General features: G+C 35.2%; 1 protein-coding gene across 1 annotated transcript in view; it reads left to right on the top strand.

The window, feature by feature from the left end:
- UNC5D (unc-5 netrin receptor D) overlaps positions 1 to 22831 on the top strand; it is a 683183-nt gene that overhangs the window by 560115 nt on the left and 100237 nt on the right. The window contains exon 14 of the mRNA XM_053719375.1: positions 1189 to 1338. Within this exon, the coding sequence (XP_053575350.1) occupies positions 1189 to 1338 (150 nt within the window). The remainder of the gene's footprint in view (positions 1 to 1188; positions 1339 to 22831) is intronic.

Here is a 22831-nt window from a genome sequence, read left to right as displayed (position 1 = left end):
TCGGTTGAGGCTGACACACATCTACCCCCCCATGCAAGGAATCAATACATGCCTGAACTATAGACCAAAGAAAAAAAGAAATGAATAAGAAATAGCACATAGTGTCTAACATATAACGTATGTGAATCAATGGACACCCCCAGAGGGTCCATACAGTACACCTCCATAACACATGTATATAAATGGTCAATCCCTAGAATATCTGTCTCAATCATCCTAAACTCCTAAGGAAAATATATGTATAGAAACATGTGGTGATCTTATATATAAATTAATCAACTGTATAGGGGGGCAATGATAAAAAGATTGTGTGAGACATCCCAACAAAAAAGTACAAAATGTCCAACACCAACAAATAAACTGAGTAATAACAAATACTAAATATGTGCTTTATATATATATATATATATATATATATATATATATATATATATATATATATATATATATATATATATATATATATACACACACACAGTATATGCTCCTGAGTAGAGTGATGCAGTCATTTTTTCAGGAGTGTTTGCAATCTGCATACGGGGAGAGGGGTAAAACAAAACTTGGGTTTTTAATTTCTACCCTATATGATACCTGCATTTAAAATAAATTGTCATTAGATAGACAGATAGACAGACACACATTGAAAGAAATCTAGAAAATATAGAAAGAAAGAAAGAAAGAAAGAAATAAATTATAGGAATAGCTAAATGTTAGGTTTCATATTTAATTTGTTTAGAGATGCCTTGCAGTACATGCTTAGATGTGTCTTTGTTAAATAGCTAAAAATATGATTGTTGGTAATGTGCGCAAGAAACAGTTAATAATATATGTGGTATAATAAACTAAGGTACAGTATATGGATTTTGATGTTACATAGTATATCAGGTTTAACTTCTTTATGTTTTATGTAATCAATTCTGTACAGAAATAAAGTGGAGATTCTCCGAGCTATGAAAATTATTAGGATTCTGCTGGCATTCCATTACAGCTAAAAGGCAGTCTGAATAAAATGTGGCTGGTCTCGACACTAATAGCATTATTCTTTTGTCTTTATATCAGTTTTATGATCTTTTTAATATGGCTTGCCAAGGAATATGACATTATTCAAAATGCCACTCAGACACCTCCTAAAACCATGTAGGTTCATCCTCTTATTGATTTCTGCTTTTTTTTTTCTTCCTGTTATAGGAAGTGCTTTGCGATGAAAGGCATCAAGGAGGACAACTGCTGGAAGAGCCAAAGTTGCTTCATTTCAAGGGGAATACCTTTAGCATTCAAATATCTGTTCTTGACATCCCTCCTTTTCTCTGGAGGATCAAACCATTTACAGCATGTCAGGTAAAAAGAACCATTGCAGTTTGCTGTATACTGTAGATTTTCCTCCCATCCTCCTGTGTGTGTTCCATTGATTTAGAGCTAATGCATGTAATGCTGCTGGCACGTATCAGGTGTATAGATACAATAAACAGAAAGCTCATCAGAGCTTAAGGTTACACTAAAGTAAAAAACAAAAGTTTCATGATTCAGATCGAGGGCTCCATTTATGTTGCTGAAAATGCAGCTTTGGAGCCTTTTATCAGCTGCAGCCACCCATAGTTAAGAAGCAGCGGTAATCAGACCAGTGGTTCTTAAGCTGTTTGCCAACTCTTAAATGGCGTTTTTCAATCCCCCTGCAAAGTTGTACAAGCATTGGCTTATGCAATGATAAATGTGGGCAGCGTATTGCTGCTTGCTAGTTGTGATCTGGGCAGACAGGGGTGGAGATGTCCACCCTTGTCTGCCTAACTTTTGATAAATTGACCCCAGAGCACACAATTGTAAACTTTTCAATTTACTCATATTTTCAAACTGGTCCATAATCTTTTTCTATGTACACTTTCTGAGGCACCAGCTCTTACTGAGCATGTGCAAGAGTTTATTTTATGATTGGCTGATCACTGTCACATGATGCAGGGGGAAGGAAAATAACTGAAATTTGTCAGAACAAAATCTACTCATTTGAAATTGAGAGTAAGCTTTTTGCATTGTCTTTTTATTGTGCCCTTGTTATTATGCAATATTGTGTTATATGCTCCTTTAACCATTCCTTTGTGCAGTGAATATCCTCAACCAACAGAATAAAGTTTTCCATCATGTAATTATATATATATATGAAAACTGTATTTCATGGTCAGTCAATTGAAAGCATTAATGTAGCCTTTTGCTTTTAATGTTAGAGCTGTATCACTGTTAGAGTTAGTATTTTCAATATAGGACAGTGATTCACATTTTTTGTAGTCTGCAACATAGCAGTGTTTTGGAATGTAATACTTTGAGGCCAATTTCAAAGTCCTGATGTTGCAGGCTTGCTCTCTAAGGAGATCTTTGTGATTTTTTTTGTCTCTTTGTGACTTCCGTTTTGACTATCAGGTATTGGTAGTGCGAGTTAATTTAAAATGAAATCTGACAAGCCAAATATCAAAATTCCCATTTCATTTTCACACTTTAAACTTGAATACTAACTCACAACAATAATAACATATGAAAACTCAAATGTCAAAGTCACAGTTACATGTCATTATTACCCTACAATAGCTATGACATCAGACAATTCAAATATTAGTCACAAACAGACATATTTACATTGAAAGCTACAATGAAATTTGACTGTCTTAAATCTCAAAGTCACTGACAGTGACACAATCTTCATACTGATATAAAAAGTGAGAATGAAAATGAGTCTGAATGATCAAATTTCAGAGTCACAATCACATGCCATTTTCACAGCAGACTTCAACTTCAGAAATGATATCTGACAAATCAAATGTTAAAGTCACATATTGTTCACACTGAAATATTCTAATAATACCAAATGAAAGCTATTCAGATGACTCATAATTGTGTCATTTTATAATGAAATACTTAAATGCAAGTGAGAGCTAAAGTGACATCGGACAAGCTAAAAAAAGTCATAATCACATGCATCCTTCACATAGAAATATAAAAAAAGGGAAAATGATGTGCTATTTTCACTGTAAAATCCTAAAATGACATTTGAAAGCAACAAAATAACAATAAAATTTGCCAATTCACATGCAACAGGGATGGTGAACATAATATCTGACACTAATATTTTATGTCAATCATATTGAACTCTGCACTTTTATTTAGCATACATCTGGTTTCCTCTGCATCACTGGTTTTCAAACCTGTCCTCAGACCTCCCCAACAGGTCAGGTTTTCAGAATTACCTTGGATGATAGCAGGTAAAATAACCATGGTTACTAATCAGCAGATTATTTTACCTGTGCTCCAGCTCATACATTCTCAAAATGTGGCCTGTTGGAGAGGCCTGAGGACAGGTTTGAAAACCAGTGCTCTAAATTATTTTATTTTACACATTGTATCTTGTATTTTGTAACAACCTTGCAAGCATTGCATTTACAAGACAGATTGAGACCATGATTGATTTTCTATAGTCAGTAAGTAGTGGGCATGACTAATATTTACTTATGTAGATGTATATACATATATGTGATATTCCATACAGCTGTCATCTTTAGAAACTGTGATAAACCAGAAATCCTCACCGTAACATCAAGAAATTATTTTTAGCAAACCCATTATTGCAATCGTCCCTTTTATTTGATACTTGTGCATTTTCAAGATTTTAAAGTACAGTATTCTTATTTATTAGAAAGAAGGTTTCTCTTTGCAAATGTGTTGTGGTGACCGAAAGTTAAGTATTTGTTGTTCAGCATTGTTTGTTTAAAACCTTATTTTGTACAGTGTGAGTGAGGTTTTGAAATCATGGTCTGTAGTACTCTGTACAGAGTATTTTTGTAGTCGCGTTTTGTACAGTGAGGTTTTATAAATGAAGTATGTACAGTAAGTTCTGCAACTCTGGACTATAAAGAGTTTGAGCGCAAGTAAGGGTGTTAGGCTTTTTTCCACTTTTCTTGCTCCATTGTAGTCTAGGGGGAATGCGTTAATGTGGTTACAATATTCAATGTTCAGCTTTTAGCACTCATTGGGTTAGAGCTTATGCAAAACGTTTTACTTTCAACTTGTAATACACACACTTCTCGTCACCTGTAAATAGCTTACTTCTAGCTACTTTAATGCTTGAGCGAGAGAGCTAAAGAGCGCGCCACTTGTAATCTAGCCCTACGTTTTAAATGAGAAAATTTTACTTTTTATGGTGGACGATAATTCATTAATGGTATCTATGTAAATGCAGCCTTTTTAACGGCAACTATGTAAACGTGGAAATTTCAAGCCTTATATCTATATGTGTATATATGTATAAGCGGAGAATTATAGCTCTTTATATATATATGTGCATGTTTGTGTGTGTGTACTTGCGTGTGTATGTGTGTGTGTGTGTGCGTATGTATGTCCACACGTTCTGGTGTATGTGTTTGTGTGGGTCCTGGTGTGTGTGTACACACATGTGTATGTGCATGAGTGTGTGTGTACTTATGCATGCTGGTGTATGTGTTTTTGTGTGGGTGCTGTTGTGGCAGTGTACATGCATGTGTTTCTATGTGTTTGTGTATATGTGTGTGTGTGTGGATTTGTACTTGCTTGTGTGTATATGTGTGTGCACTCACATGTACTGGTGTATGCATTTATGTATGTGTATGTGTGTGTGTCTATGTCAATGTAAAATTCAAGCCGTTTGTGTGTGGGTGGCATGGATGTGTAATATGCTGGCGCTTTCTGAATAAAGTATAATAATAATGTATGTGTATTTGGCATTTCTATATAACTTCTGAAGTAGTTGTGTACAAAGATAGACACTTCATTCATTTACTAAAAAGCTTGTCTGTACCTACACATTCCATCTGAATGTCATTAAAATATTCAAGGAGCATCTTGCCAATACAGCTTACAGGAACAACGAGATAAGAGCAGTAAACACTATTAAAAAGATAAGCACTGGAAGAAGAAAAAAACTTACACCAAAACACATGCATCTTATGTTATACCTCTGATGTTGGTAAGATTTGATTGTTAAAATGCTTCATAGTCCATTTTGTGTAGGTCTTCTATTATAAAGATGTACTGTCATATTGATCTGATTAATTGGAAACTGAAAAATACACAGGGAGATATGTTTCTGTACTGTATTAAAAGGTACCAGATGCATACTTTGTCTATGTTCCATGGTTAGTAATTAATTCTCATCTATCCAAGATCAATTGCTCTTGTCTCCAAGTCAGTAACTTTCAGTCTCCTTGGATTGTCTGCATTAAGAAAAATAAAATCTCAGTACACATTATAGGGAAATTAAAGTATTTTTTCCCTCTAAAAGAGTATATTTAGATTTTTTGTTTTCTTTCTAGGAAACAAATTTTCTTCTGAATAGAACCAACATTGTTTATGCTGGTTAATAGACTTGTGCATGTCCAAAAAATTTGATTTGGATGTTTTAGAATTTCAGTTTCAATTAGAATTCGGAAAAATTTGAATGAATTTGTTTCGGATTCGAATAAATTTGGCTGGATTCAGTTTGGTTCAGTTCGGAAATTCGGAATTTGGTATGTGTTAGGTGGGATGTGCTGTGCATTAGACTAGTATTATGTACTGTATATTAGGTGTAACCCATAGCAGAGTGATATAACCTAATATACTGTACAATACTTGTGTAATCCATGGCCATCCGAATGTAACGAATAAATCCAAACTAATTCGGATTTATTCGGTAGATTCGGTACTACCGTAATTCGGAAATTTGAATCGATCCGAATCTAACAAATTTAACAAATTTGGCCGAATTTCGATTCAGAACGAATCGAAACGCACATGTCTACTGGTTAAGGAGATAACCGTATCCACCAATAGAGCTGTAGAAGTTGCTCTTATCAGCCAGTGAGCTTAGTTTCCCCTGGGAAATGCACATTATGTTACTTTTAATACCAGCTAAAATAGCGTTAGCCTAAAGGACCGTTATATACAGTAGAATTACATAATTCCCAAAATGCACAATAAAAAGGCAATACAATAGCACTTACTCTGATTTTCAAATTATAAGTAGATTTTTTTTATGAGAAATTCAAAGATTGTTTCTATTTATGCCCACTGTATCATGTGACAGCCATCCGCCAATTACAAACTAATATACATGTACACTCTGCACTCTTGCACATGCTCAGTAGATTTTGATGCCACAGAAAGTGTACCTATAAAAAGAATGAGCACAACTGTCATACTCAATCTGAATCATGAAAGTTTAGTTCTGACTACTGTGTCTCTTTAATTTAATTTTCGTGAAAAAAAATAAAAATAATTGTGAGCATTTGTGTCATCGCTGATTTAGTCTTTTTTTTTTTTTTTTTACTGTGGATTCAACTTTCATATATACTTGTGTATATATATATTGTTTTATCACAGCTCTGGACAGCTGCAAGTGGTATCGGAGCTCCCATCCTCCTTGTAATTTGTTGGACTGAAATAATTTTGGAGCTCAGTCTCATTTTCACAAAATAGTAACTGAGAAATGTTGCTCTCACTGATACTATGCCAACCTCCCTATATATTTTTAATATTTTCACATGGTTATTCCAATCAATCAGAAAACACTTTTTTGACAGCTTTCTTTTTTTTTTTTTTAATTTTCAAAGTTGGATCTGTTGAAAATACTTTTTTGCTTAATTATCTGACATATTTATTTTCTCAATGACCCAGAATCCATGCAAATCTAAAATGGCAGATTCACAATTTGTTTACCTTAAATCACATCCCTATCACCTTCACAGCCAATCAGAAACATTGACAACATGCAGCATGATCCCTGGAAGTGAGTGCTTTGCTTTATAGTAGGTTAACTAGGTTAATAGAGTGTGTGTGTTTTTGTAATTGGATACAGTTGCGTTTATTTTTTTTTAATTAAAACATGTTTTTATTGTCAATTACTGATAGGTATACATTGGTATTTATATCTGTATTGATTTTACTGTCAATATTTTGTAGATATGTTTTATTCATGTTTTTCTATTTATACATTGATAATGATGATTTATTTAGTATCAAAAATAGGACAAGTCTATTGTCATCAGATCCTTGACCCATGTGTATTAATGATAGATCTGTGGGTTTCGAACATTTTGTCTTTGGCTTTTGAAGTCGGTGTACAGCCAATAAACATGATCAGAAATAATCAGACCCCAAATTTGAAAAGCACTTATACAAAAAGGCACAAGTAGGATATATTTTTGACTGAGTAGGTGTTTTCCAGATACTGTTGTTTCCAACTCTTTTATAGAGTTATTTATGTAAATCAAGTGCACAAGCAGTAAATTATAACTTCCCATCCATAAATAGATTTACATTTATAATTGCCCTGGTGCCTGATTATGCTATGTGTTTATGTGAAGAACCAAGTAATTTTATTGGGGGTAGAATTTTTTAAAGAGGTCTCAGTGGGATCTCACACTACCCAAACATACAAACTGAGCTTTATCTAAGATTAACTGTTGGAAGGTTTGGTATTAAGTATTAGATATTTTATAAAAAATATAATCTGCATTTATGTGTTGATGTAGGCAAGCTACACTTGACCGCCAATGACAGGCTAACTTTTTAACAGATAGTCCACCTACTCTAGTATGTTTATTACCAATTATACATTTTCATTTACACCTATCAATAACACTGTTACTCTAATTTTCAATATATCTTAGATATTGTGCTATTACTTTCTATCTATCTATCTATCTATCTATCATTTATCTATCTATCTTCTGTCAGTCTATCTTTATGTACTGTCTGTTTTTCTATATATCTAACTTTGTCTGACTTTCCTTCTGTGAAAAAATATATATAATAAATTCCACACTAACCAGTGATAATTATTTACAAAAAACAATTGAGAGTTAATGCAGGACTGTGTTCCTTAAAGGGACATGAAACCCCAAATTTTTCATTCACGATTCAGATAGAGAATACAATTTTAAACAACTTTCCAATTTACTTCTATCATTTCATTTGCTTCATTCTCTTATTATCCTTTGCTGAAAGGTTTATCTAGGCAAGTTCAGAAGCAGCAAAGAAACTAGGTTCTAGCTGTTGATTGGCGGCTGCATATATATATATATATATATATATATATATATATATATATATATATATATATATATATATATATATATATATATATATATATATATATATATATATATATATATATATATATATATATATATATTGTGATTGGCTCCCCAGTGTGTTCAGTTAGAAACCATTAGTGCATTGCTGCTCCTTCAACAAATTATACTAATAGAATTAAACAAATTAGATAATAGAAGTAAAATAGAGAATACAATTTTAAACAACTTTCTATCTAAATCATGAAAGAAAAATTTTGGGTTCCATGTCCCTTTAAAGGGATAGTAAACCCCAACATTTTCTTATATGATTCAGATAGAACATACAATTTTAAACAACTTTCCAATTTAATTCTATTATCAAATTTTCTTTATTCTCTTGTTATTCATTGCTGAAGGGACAGCATTGCACTACTGACAGGAAGCTGAAAATGTCTTTTTAGCCAATCACAAGAGACAAATGTGTGCAGGCACCAATTAGCAGCAGCTCACACTAGTGTATGATATGTGCATATTCATTTTTAAACAAGGGATACTAAGAGAACGAAGCACATTTGAAAATAGAAGTGAATTTAAAAGTGTCTTAAAATTACATGCTCTATCTGAATCATGCAAGTTTTATTTTGACTTTCTACACAACAAAAGGGTGAGCGCTAATAAATGGCTAGTAATAACCTCAATGATATGAGCATATAAATATACAATTAGAAAGAATTGCCAGCAATTTGGCATATTAAAGGAAAGTTCAATTTCAGATTAAAAAGTGTATCTTTCTTCCAAACGATGGCAGCCTCCTCCTCACCAACAATGGTCCAGAGATACTAAGTAAAAGACAAAACAAAGGGGCGCCTCATGTGTAGTAACATCAAATAAGCACAAAGCCACAGAAAAAAGCCAAATGGGTACTCACAAGGCTCTACAGCCCACCTATGTGCTTGTAGGGACAGGCTGCAGATTTTAACAGGTGTGACAGCTCACCCACAGAGGATATCAGTTATTGGGCTCCATGTACTAAGAGGCGGGCGGACAGCTTCTTAACTCGCGAAGCTGTCCGCCCGCCTCCGCTACACACGGGCAGCGGATCTATTGATCCGCTTGCTCATATGTATCATTACACACTCAGCGGAGTGTGTAATGCCAGCCCCTTCAGTCGTGCGACCAATCATGCGACTAAAGGGGCTGTCAATCACCGAGAGCGAGCGAGCTCTCGGTGATTTTGCTTCGCCACCTAAGAGGTGGCGTAGGGTGTAGGAAGCAGCGGTCTAATGACCGCTGCTTCTTACATTGCAGGAAGCAGGCTCGCATATGCGAACCTGCCCCGCAAAGGCTCCGGAGCAGCTTTCGCTGCTTCGTACATGGAGCCCATTAACTTTAGTAGGAAGATAAAACACAGGAAAAGAACCAAATTGTGCAGATCACAAAGTATATGGTGTTTAACTTAGCACAAAGGAAGATTGGGTACTCACATGTTAGATGAGCACACTTATGTGCTAGTAGGAGCAAGCTGGCATATTATGGTAAGGTGTGTCAGCTCACCACCAAGGGACTTTTCCTAAGGATGCAATATCCAAAAGTGGCAGACAACTATGTGTTAAGTTCCACTCCAAGCAGGTGCAGGCAGGTACAATCACTCACAAGAGTATTTTTACAAATTAAAAAATACTATTTATTAAAAACAAATTAAAATAAAAGTACAAAGGAGTGAACTAGGGGCATACAGTCAAGCCCCCTGTAAATGCAATGCGTTTCTCGGCTAATACGCCATTTTCTCAGGCATATTTTTTACCCTGCTACTGTCCTGCTTTATAGACCTACTATTTAGTGCCACTAGTGGTGGGATTTAATGTTGGGGGGTATTGTACTTTTTTTACAGGTAAAAGAGCTGATTACTTTGGGGCAATGCCCCGCAAAAGGCCCTTTTAAAGGTCTATTTGTAATTTAGTATAGGGTGGGGCTTTTTATTATTTTGGGGGGCTTTTTATTTTATTAGGGGGATTAGATTAGGTGTAATTAGTTTAAAAAACTTTTTTAATTTTATTATTTTCTGTAATTTAGTGTTTTTTTTTTTCCTACTTTAGATAATTTTATTTAATTGTAGTTAATTGTAGTTAGTTTAGGGAATTCATTTAATTATAGTGTAGTGTTAGGTGTAATTGTAACTTAGTTTAGGTTTTATTTTACAGGTAAATTTGTCTTTATTTTAACTAGGTAGCTATTAAATAGTTAATAACTATTTAATAACTATTGTACCTAGCTAAAATAAATACAAAGTTGCCTGTAAAATAAAAATAAACCCTAAGATAGCTACAATGTAACTATTAGTTATATTGTAGCTAGCTTAGGGTTTATTTTATAGGTAAGTATTTAGTTTTAAATAGGAGTTAGATTTAGGGGTTAATACATTTAATATAGTTGCGGCGACGTTGGGGTTGGCAGATTAGGGGTTAATAAATGTAGGTAGGTGGCAGCGATGTTAGGGCCGGCAGATTAGTGGTTAATAATATTTAACTAATGTTTGCGATGCGGGAGTGCGGCAGTTTAGGGGTTAATATATTTTTTATAGTGGCGGCAATGTCCGGTTCAGCAGATTAGGGGTTAAAAATGTTATTATAGTTTTTGCGATGTGGGGGGCCCTCTGTTTAGGGGTTAATAGGTAGTTTATGGGTGTTAGTGTACTTTTTAGTACTTTAGTTAAGAGTTTTATGCTACGGCGTTAGCCCATTAAACTCTTAACTACTGACTTTTAAATGCGGTACCAGGCTTGACAGGAGAGGGTCTACCGCTCACTTTTTGGAAGACGCGTAATACCGGAGTTAAGCAAGTTCCATTGAAAATATAGGATACACAATTGACATAAGTGGATTTGTGGTATTTTTGAGTCTGGCCAAAAAAGTGAGCAGTGAGCCTGTCATTTCAAGACTCGTAATAGCAGTGGGTGTTAAAAAGCATTATTGGGACCTCTCAACGTTGCTTTTTAACCCTTACGCACAACTCGTAATCTAGCCGCATGTATTTTGAAGTGTAAATTAATGGTAGAGCATGCAATAGCCTTAATAGATCAGAAGAGATTGTACATAGAGTGTCAGTCCATGTCTAAATGTGATGTTGATTTTTTTCTCTTGAAGGTATAAATATTCATAATATTATAGTGGTGCTGAATCTAACCAATAATGCAGTAGTTTGTTTATTAGTTTTATATTGAAGATCAACTCAGTTAAGTGTGATTTGATGGGGGTTTTTAATGTCTCACAGCAATTTAAGAGCCATTTAGCATGTTTTCCCACCCTAAAGAGATAGATGCCATACCATAAATACACTTATTTTTTTACACAGCTTGCAAAACTTAACTTGCCAAATATATTTTAGTTTTCTGTGCAAAACAGAACTGCAGAGTGCTTTGAAAAGAGAGAGCATTATAGCAATGTAAATTCTTGGGCATTAATCTTTATAGTGTATCCAATCCGTACACTGCTAAAACTTCCATGAGCGCCATAGACCTAAGTAACTATTAAAATTTACAGCTAAGAGATAAAATGCAGATGAAAGAACCATTACTTTATAACAGCACAGTATATAAAATAGGGAAGCGATATAATAAAATGCACTGAATTGAAGTGGCGTTCTGAGGCATCTCTGATTTAGGGAACCCAGTCTAGATTTAAGAATACTAAAGGCTTCTGGGACCCTCTCTTTGTTTCTATATTCATAGTGTAGAAGAGAAACTTTAATTTTAGCCTAAAAAAATGACATAGGCATAGAGTTTTAAACAGACAGTGGTGTATTTACTATTATTATACTTTATTTATAAAGCCCCAACATTTTGTGCAGCGCTGTCCATGGGTACAATTGATATAAGTAAATCAATAATACAATACTTGTAAGAGACAAGACAAATTTTTGAAAAATACAGGAGAGATTTAGGGCCCTATTCCCATGGGAATTTATAATGTAGTTTTATTGTGTTTGAAGGGGGTGTGATCATTTTTTAAATGTCCTAACAGAATCTCCCCTCACTTGCTGAATATTCCTTCGGCTAGATTACGAGTTTTGTGGTAAGAGGGGTGCGGGTCTTAACTTGCACGTTATTGTCACCGCTCACTTTCCTATAGCGCTGGTATTACAGGTTTTTATAAACCCGGCGTTATTAGGCAAGAAGTGAGTGTAGAGCAAAATAGAGCTCCATACCGCACTCCAATACCAGCGCTGCTGAAAGCCGCGGTGAGCTGGTTTTACGTGCTCGTGCACGATTTCCCCATAGACATCTATGGGGAGAAACGGCTGAAAAAAAAGCATTGTAAAGCTCCGTAACGCAGCCCCATTGATTCCTATGGGGAAACAAAATTTATGTTTACACCTAACACCCTAACATGAACCCCGAGTCTAAACACCCCTAATCTTACACTTATTAACCCCTAATCTTCCGCCCCTGACATTGCCAACACCTACATTATATTTATTAACCCCTAATCTGCTGCCCCCAACATTGCCGACACCTACATTATATTTATTAACCCCTAATCTGCCACCCCCAACGTCGCCGCCGCTATGCTACATTTATTAACCCCTAAACCTAAGTCTAACCCTAACACCCACTAACTAAAATATAATTAAAATAAATCTAAATAAAAATTCCTATCATTAACTAAATAATTCCTATTTAAAACTAAATACTTACCAATAAAATAAACCCTAAGATAGCTACAATATAACTATAACTAATAGTTACATTGTAGCTAGCTTAGGGTTTATTTTTATTTTACAGACAAAAATCCTAACTAAAAAAACCTAAGCTCCCCATTGCCCTTTTAAGGGCATTTGGATGGGCATTGCCCTTAAAAGGGCATTTAGCTCTTTTTCTATTGCCCAAACCCTAATCTAAAACTACAACCCACCCAATAAACGCTTAAAAAACCTAACACTAACCCCCGAAGATCCACTTACAGTTTTGAAGACCGGACATCCATCCTCAACGAAGCCAGGAGAAGTCCTCAACGAAGCCGAAAGAAGTCTTCATCCAAGCCGGCAGAAGTGGTCCTCCAGATGGGCAGAAGTCTTCATCCAGACAGCATCTTCTATCTTCATCCATCCGGCGCAGAGTGGGTCCATCTTCAAGACATCCGGAGCGGAGCATCCCCTTCAAACTAAGTCTTCTTCCTTAATGAATGTTCATTTAAGTGACGTCATCCAAGATGGTGACCCTTGAATTCCGATTGGCTGATAGAATTCTATCAGCCAATCGGATTTAAAGGTGAAAAAATACTATTGGCTAATGCAATCAGCCAATAGGATTGAGCTTCAATCCTATTGGCTGATCCAATCAGTCAATAGGATTGAACTTGCATTCTATTGGCTGTTCCACTCAGCTAATAGAATGCACGCTCAATCCTATTGGCTGTTTGGATTAGCCAATAGGATTTTTTCCCCATAGAATTCTATCAGCCAATCGGAATTCAAGGGACGCCATCTTGAATGATGTCACTTAAAGGAACATTCATTTGGGAAGAAGACTTCGTTTGAAGAGGATGCTCCGCGTCGGATGTCTTGAAGATGGGGGGTTGTTTATATTTCTTTTTACATTTAAAAGAGCTGATTTCTTTGGGGCAATGCCCTGCAAAAGGCCCTTTTATGGGCTATTGTTAGTTTAGGCAAGGGTTTTTCTTTTATTTAGGGGGGCTTTTTTTATTTTGATAGGGCTACTGGATTAGTTGTAATTAGTTTAAATATCTGATCATTTATTTTTTATTTTGTGTAATTTAGTGTTTGTTTTTTTGTAATTTAGGTAATTGTATTTAATTTATGTAATTTATTTAATTGTTTAAGGTTAGGTGTTAGTGTACCTCAGGTTAGGTTTTATTTTACAGGTAAATTTGAATTTATTTTAGCTAGGTAGTAAGTAAATAGTTAATAACTATTTAGTAACTATTCTACCTAGTTAAAATAAATACAAACTTGCCTGTAAAATAAAAATAAACACTAACGGCTAGATTTAGAGTTTTGTCGGTAAAGACCCGCGTAGCTAACGCCGGCTTTTTTCTGGCCGCACCATAAAAATAACTCTGGTATTGAGAGTCCACATAAAGGCTACGTTAGGCTCCAAAAAAGGAGCGTAGAGCATTTTTAACACAGCTTCAACTCTCGATACCAGAGTTGCTTACGCAAGCGGCCAGCCTCAAAAACGTGCTTGTGCACGATTCCCCCATAGGAAACAATGGGGCTGTTTGAGCTGAAAAAAAAACTAACACCTGCAAAAAAGCCGCGTTCAGCTCCTAACGCAGCCCCATTGTTTGCTATGCGTAAACACTTCCTACGTCTGCACCTAACACCCTAACATGTACCCCGAGTCTAAACACCCCTAACCTTACACTTATTAACCCCTATTCTGCCGCCCCCGCTATCGCTGACCCCTGCATATTATTATTAACCCCTAATCTACCGCTCCGGACACCGTCGCTACTTACATTATCCCTATGTACCCCTAATCTGCTGCCCTAACATCGCCGACCCATATATTATATTTATTAACCCCTAATCTGCCCCCACAACGTCGCCTCCACCTGCCTACACTTATTAACCCCTAATCTGCCGAGCGGACCTGAGCACTACTATAATAAAGTTATTAACCCCTAATCCGCATCAATAACCCTATAATAAATAGTATTAACCCCTAATCTGCCCTCCCTAACATCGCCGACACCTAACTTCAATTATTAACCCCTAATCTGCCGACCGGAGCTCACCGCTATTCTAATAAATGTATTAACCCCTAAAGCTAAGTCTAACCCTAACACTAACACCCCCCTAAATTAAATATAATTTACATCTAACGAAATTAATTAACTCTTATTAAATAAATTATTCCTATTTAAAGCTAAATACTTACCTGTAAAATAAATCCTAATATAGCTACAATATAAATTATAATTACATTGTAGCTATTTTAGGATTAATATTTATTTTACAGGCAACTTTGTAATTATTTTAACCAGGTACAATAGCTATTAAATAGTTAAGAACTATTTAATAGTTACCTAGTTAAAATAATTACAAAATTACCTGTCAAATAAATCCTAACCTAAGTTACAATTAAACCTAACACTATACTATCATTAAATTAATTAAATAAAATACCTACAATTACCTACAATTAAACCTAACACTACACTATCAATACATTAATTAAATAAAATATCTACAAATAACTACAATGAAATAAACTAACTAAAGTACAAAAAATAAAAAAGAACTAAGTTACAAAAAATAAAAAAATATCTACAAACATATATTACAACAATTTTAAACTAATTACACCTACTCTAAGCCCCCTAATAAAACAACAAAGCCCCCCAAAATAAAAAATGCCCTACCCTATTCTAAATTACTAAAGTTAAAAGCTCTTTTACCTTACCAGCCCTGAACAGGGCCCTTTGCGGGGCATGCCCCAAGAAGTTCAGCTCTTTTGCCTGTAAAAAAAACATACAATACCCCCCCCAACATTACAACCCACCACCCACATACCCCTAATCTAACCCAAACCCCCCTTAAATAAACCTAACACTAAGCCCCTGAAGATCCTTCCTACCTTATCTTCACCATACCAGGTTCACCGATCGGTCCTGAAGAGCTCCTCCGATGTCCTGATCCAAGCCCAAGCGGGGGGCTGAAGATGTCCATGATCCGGTAGAAGTCTTCATCCAAGCGGGGCAGAAGAGGTCTTCCATCCGATTGAAGTCTTCATCCAGGCGGCATCTTCTATCGACATCCATCTGGAACGGAGCGGCAGCATCCTGAAGACCTCCGACGCGGAACATCCATCCTGGCCGACGACTGAACGACGAATGACGGTTCCTTTAAATGATGTCATCCAAGATGGCGTCCCTCGAATTCCGATTGGCTGATAGGATTCTATCAGCCAATCGGAATTAAGGTAGGAATATTCTGATTGGCTGATGGAATCAGCCAATCAGAATCAAGTTCAATCCGATTGGCTGATCCAATCAGATTGAGCTCGCATTCTATTGGCTGTTCCGATCAATAGAATGCGAGCTAAATCTGATTGGCTGATTCCATCAGCCAATCAGAATATTCCTACCTTAATTCCGATTGGCGTTCAGTCGTCGGCCAGGATGGATGTTCCGCGTCGGAGGTCTTCAGGATGGGTTAATAATATTTAAATAGTGTTTGCGATGCAGGAGTACGGCAGTTTAGGGGTTAATATGTTTATTATAGTGGCGGCGATGTCCGGAGCTGCAGATTGGGGTTAATAAATTTATTTTAGTGTTTGCGATGCAGGAGGGTTTCGGTTTAGGGGTTAATAGGTAGTTTATGGGTGTTAGTGTACTTTTTAGCACTTTAGTTATGAGTTTTATGCTACAGCTTTGTAGCGTAAAACTCATAACTACTGACTTTAGATTGCGTTATAAATCTTGCGGGATAGGCTGTACCGCTCACTTTTTGGCCTCCCAGAAAAAGCTTGTAATATTGGCGCTATGGAAGTCTCATTGAAAAAATACTTTATGCAAATTGCGTAAGTTAATTTGCGGTACGGCCAAAAAAGTGTGCAGTGCCCCTAAATCTGCAAGACTCGTAATACCAGCGGTAGTGCAAAAGCAGCATTATGAGCCTTAACGCTGCTTTTTTACTCATACCGCAAAACTCGTAATCTAGCCGTTTGTTAGGGCATGTATTTCCAAAGACTCAGACAGATACTTTCTATGGAAAATAACTACCAATTTGCAAACAATTTCTTACAAGTTTTGGGAGGTACAGAAAATCAGAGGTTGTCTGACACAAAATATCTACACAATAGACACATAATTATTAACATCACTTTGATTAGACAGTCATTTGCTGCAACTGACACATACTTGTTAAAAAAGGAAATACCATTGTGTTAGAGGGGATACCTTAAAGTTTATAAAAACAGTCTTCGAGAAATTAAAATGTTTTTTAGACTTTAGGTCTTTGATTTTTTTTGTTGTTGTTTTTTTGTGTCTTAAAATGCTCGATTATCTAATGCCTTTTATAGTCAATGAATATAATAATGCATCAACACAAACAACAATAAAAATATTACTAGTCCTGAAAGTAAATATCTAACCCAGTATACTGTAGCTAGGGGTGAATATATATATATATATATATATATATATAATCGTATTGTTCCGAGTATAGGCCGCTCCTGATTATAAGCCGCACCCTTAAAGTTTGGTGCCATTTTAAAGAAATTAAATTTTTAACTGTTTTTTACCTTAAGTATATGATAAAAACTATTCTTTATTCAATGGTAAGTTAAAAAACCCTTGCTAAAGGATACAACAGTCAATCCTTTTGATAAAAAAAAATGATGTGTTAATTTTATGTGGGTGATCTCAGCAGTCTCATTAACATATCTTATTTTTCATGCCTTAAATTAGCAAAATTTTTATAATCGGTAAAATGCTTTTTTAATACATTTTAAGTGAACTGAAATAGATTAATCACATCAATGTCCCATGAGCCCCTTGGCTGTCGATGAGTGCCGCAACACTTTGTTTAGCAATACACTGCAGCTTTCTTTCAAAGCTAAGCTATGTTTAAAAAAGCTTTGGGACTTGACTTTATTTGGGGACTATGAGGAATCCCCTCTACTGACTGGAGGCTCTCTCCCTTTGAACAGGGAGACGTCAAAGGGAGAGAGCCGCCAGTCAGTAGAGGGGATTCCTCGTAGTCCCCAAATAAAGTCAAGTCCCCATAGCTTTTTTAAACATAGCTTAATCGGCAGGTAGCATTTGTATCTTGTGACTGCTTTCCCCGTTACCTGCTAGCTGAAACTCTTAAACAGCTTGGCAATCAAATATGGTACATCTTCACAGGGCTTGTACCACTGTAAACTCCTGGCTTTACATCCATGTCTGCTTCTGACTTCTCCGTTACCTGCTAGATGAGACGGAGTTTCCTGCCTAACTAAAGACATACCCCCCAATGAGACCGCGGGATTGGTTCTTCATCCAAGAAACATCACAGCTCCATCCGCTGGTTGGACCGCGTATGACCACGCCTCCACTCACCTCAGTCCAATCAACGGATGGAGCTGTAATGTTTCTCGGATGAAGAAACAATCCCGCAATCTTATTGGGAGTGTGTCCTTAGTTAGGCAGGCAACTCCGTCTCAGCTAGCAGGTAACGGAGAAGTTAGAAGCAGACATGGATGTAAAGCCAGGAGTTTACAGCAGTACAAGCCCTGTGAAGGTGTATTCAATGCCAAGCTGTAAGAGTTTCAGCCACGATCGTTGTACTGGGGTGAGTTGTGATCCACTCTTCTCTTGCAACAAATGCAAGGAGGCTTTATTATTGCTGGCGAACTGTAGTTACCAGGAACGTTGTCTTAACTCACTCAGTCTCCTTACCTTAACTACCGGTGCCTAGCCCCAACCTGTTCTACTGACAGTGTACCCCTAGTTTAAAGACTTGCATTAGGGGAAAAAAGTGCAGCCTATACTCGGGACAATACGGTATATATATTTATTTTCAATTGCAATAGTTTACTAGTCAGGGGGAACATAATATGAATAAAAATACATTCTCTAGTCTAGCAAAAGTTAAAATGGGATAAAGTCAAATTTCTTGTTCATGGTATGGAATTTCAGATCCAGGAATTGTTAAACTAGTAAACTTTCACCATCCATTATAGCCCAGCAATATCATTATCCACAGTATATCATACAAATAGGATTCCCAAAAACAATCGTAAAGAGTTAACAATTTAATCTTGAAGATAAAACAACAAATAAAAATGGTTCATATTGTAAATGTCTTGCTCTTGCTCAGTTTTGGCTAGATTACAAGTGGAGCATGAGCAATATCAGGTTTTTGCATGAGTCGAACATAGCGCTTGTATTACAACTTGAAAGTAAACGCCATTGCAATCGCATTTTACACTAGTTAGGTTAGTGCGACTGAAACCCTTGCGTAAAGGGTAGTGCGTTAAAACACAAGATAAATACAAATCAAAATGACAGTTACATTCATATAAACACTATCTGGTAAAAACTATTCATAGAAATATTTTTTTTTAAAAAGTTAAAAGAATTTAAAATGCATATGATATATGACAAGGTGTTTGACTGCAAAGGGCTATAGTGTATATATACATACATATACATCTAATTATGTGTATGTGTATATATATATATATATATATATATATATATATATATATATATATATATATATATATATATATATATATAATATAACAAGGGATGTCTATAATAACCCAGACTTATTACTTGTATATTATGATCTTCTTTTATTTTTATTTAAGTTGCTTTGGAAAGAATAAAACAATATTATGTGTAATTATATTGCATTGTTTGTATTTTGTATATATATGAATATATTTTTCATTGTAGAATGTAGTTTTATATATGAATGTATAGTTGTATACCTTACATGGGTTAATGCACATTTGTCACTCCCAAGTGGGAGGGGGTGTGTAAGTATGACATTTATCCTATTGGTGTAGCTTAGCTTAAATAGGGGCACACCTGTGGTGCTAATCACCTCTGATGAAGCGCAGGTATGCCTGCGCGAAACATGTCAGGTGCTCTCATTGTCTGACTGTGTCCTACTTTGTGGTACAATAAACGCTTTTGATCATCACAGCTCGTGGATTGCCTGAGCAGTGTTTCTTTTCGTTTTCTTATATATATATATATATATATATATATATATATATATATATATATATATATATATATATATATATATATATATATATATATATATATATATATATATATATATATATATATATAAAAAATTATTATACATACTTTAATAAAATTCTAAATATTCCATATAATATAATATATAAATATATATATATATATATATATATTATATATTATATTATATTATATGGAATATTTAGAATTGTATTACAGTATGTATAATAATTTGTAATAATGAGATATTATTAAACATTACACATACTGTAAAAAATTATATATATATATATATATATATATATATATATATATATTATTTTTTACAGTATGTGTAATGTTTAATAATTATTATTAATATTAAAATTCTAAATAATCCATAGTGTGTATGTGTATATATATATATATATATATATATATATATATATATATATATATATATATATATATATATATATTACCGCATGTGTAATATTTTTTAATATTATTAATATTTTATATTTCATATTTCTTTTACATAGAATTTTTTTTTTATTTTTAAATATATATTTCTATATATATCTAGTATGTTAATGTAAAATATATATATATGTATACCTATATATCAATAAGAACAGATATACAGGTATAGGTATATACAGATGTATATGTAGAAATATGGATTTACAATAAATAATATATTGTTCTGTATGTAAAGAACATTGGAATAGGAAATACGAATAACTCCTGCCGGTTTAGCACAAGAGAGATAGGTTTTAGTTTTTTTTCTTCTGCACTTTTATTGACTTCTATGGGGAGAATATGTTAACACGGCCACAATATTTAGTTAGTGCGTCGGGTTTCGTTCACGCTCAAACTTTTTACTTTAAACTTGTAATACACATGCAACCCAACATGCACAAATAGATTACTTCTAGTACAGTTTTATCTTGTGCAAAAGTGCTTAATAATGCACCACTTGTAATCTGTTCCTAAATGTTTAAAAACAGACAGTATCTGAAGTTTCCCAGCTGGGGCGGTGAGGGTTTAATTTTAAAAACCTTGTGTGAGACCTCCATAGTAATTCCAATAAAAAGTTATGACTTTTTTAGTACTTGCTTTTTATTTCCTACTCCAGGCACAAGAAGTCACACTAACTTGAAGTCTACATCAATCATGCAATGTTACAGTCTCAGTGGCACGTCAGTTATCATGTTAGATATCTTTCTTCATTTTTTTTTTACTGATTAAGACATAAGAAAAGTAAGATCAGAAGTATGGGGCCCGATCAGATATGCAGCGTCGCCCGCAAAAGCCGGTGACGCCAAATTTTGCGCTGGTTTTGTATCCTATATACGGCGCAACCTAGAAGTTACGCTCATATATTTCACCCTTCGGACGTAGTTTTTTGGCCCATAGAGTGATATACCAAACCCGCGCAGTTTGGTATCCAATATACAGCGTAAGGACTTACGTGGCGAAAATGGAGAAATCTTACTCCATTTTCACCTCGCCACAAAATGCAGGCGTAGTAAGCCTAACGCATGTGCAATGTCTATCTACCTGTCAACCGCAAACCCCCACCGCAATCTGTAATAAAGTGCTTAACCCCTAAACCGCCGCTCCCGGACCCCGCCGCACCTACTTTAAATGTATTACCCCCTAATCTGAGCCCCCTACAGTGCCGCCAGCTTTATTAAATTTATTACCTCCCTTATTCTATTGGCTATTCAAATCAGCCAATATAATTAAAGTAGCTCTCATCCGATTGGCTGATTTGAATTTGAAGGCTCAAATCAGCCAATAGGAATTCAAGGGACGCCATTTTTAATTGCGTACCTTGAATTCCTATTCAGTGTACGGCGGAGATCGTATGAAGAGAATCCTCCACGCTCTATGGCTCCGGTCTTCAGTTCCAGCGTCGCCGGTCTTCAGTTCCAGAGTGGATGGTCTTCAGCTCCGCGGTCATTGGTCTTCAACTCCTCCGCTCCGTGCCAGCTGGTTCCTGGAAGAAGAAGAAGAAGAGGTTGCCGCTTGGAAGAAGATTTCTCCGCCTGGAAAAGGACCTTCTCCGCCGGTCTTCAGGACAGGTAAGGACCACTTGGGGGTTAGACTTAGGTTTTTTTAAGGGGGGATTGGGTGGGTTTTAGAGTAGGGGTGTGTGGGTGGTGGGTTGTAATGTGGGGGTGTTCTTTTTTCACAGGTAAAAGAGCTGATTACTTTGGGGCAATGCCCCGCAAAAGGACCTTTTAAGGGCTGGTAATAGAGCTGATTACTTTTTTAATTTAGTATAGGGTAGGGAAATTTTATTATTTTGGGGGGCTTTGTTATTTTATTAGGGGGCTTAGATTAGGTATAATTAGCATAAAATTCTTGTAATCTTTTTTTTTTAATTTTTTGTAATTTAGTGTTTGTCTGTTTTTGTAATATAGATTAGTTTATTTAATTGTATTTTAGTTTAGATAATTGTAGTTTATTTAATTAATTTATTGATAGGGTAGTGTTAGGTGTAATGGTAACTTAGATTAGGATTTATTTTACAGGTAATTTTGTAATTATTTTAACTAGGTAGCTATTAAATAGTTATTAACTATTTAATAACTATTCTACCTAGTTAAATTAAATACAAAGTTACCTGTAAAATAAATATAAACCCTAAAATAGCTACAATGTAATTATTAATTATATTGTAACTATCTTAGGGTTTATTTTATAGGTAAGTATTTAGTTTTAAGTAGGAATAATTTAGTTAATAATATTAATATTATTTAGATTTATTTCAATAATAATTAAGTTAGGGGGTGTTAGGGTTAGACTTAGGTTTAGTGGTTAATATATTTAATGTAGGTGGCGGCAGTGTACGGGATTAGATTAGGGGTTAATAAATTTAATATAGGTGGCAGCGGTGTAGGGGGCTCACATTAGGGGGTAATATAATTAATGTAGGTGGTGGCGGGCTAGGGAGCAATATAATTAATGTAGGTGGCGGCCGGCTAAGGGGCTCACATTAGGGGGTAATATAATTAATGTAGGTGGCGGCGGGCTAGGGGGCTCACATTA

This window comes from Bombina bombina, chromosome 6 (assembly GCF_027579735.1).
Source record: "Bombina bombina isolate aBomBom1 chromosome 6, aBomBom1.pri, whole genome shotgun sequence".
In the NCBI taxonomy this organism is placed as follows: Eukaryota; Metazoa; Chordata; class Amphibia; order Anura; family Bombinatoridae; genus Bombina; species Bombina bombina.
The sequence above is the reverse complement of the archived record's forward strand: the minus strand, read 5'-3'. Positions and strand labels throughout refer to the sequence as shown.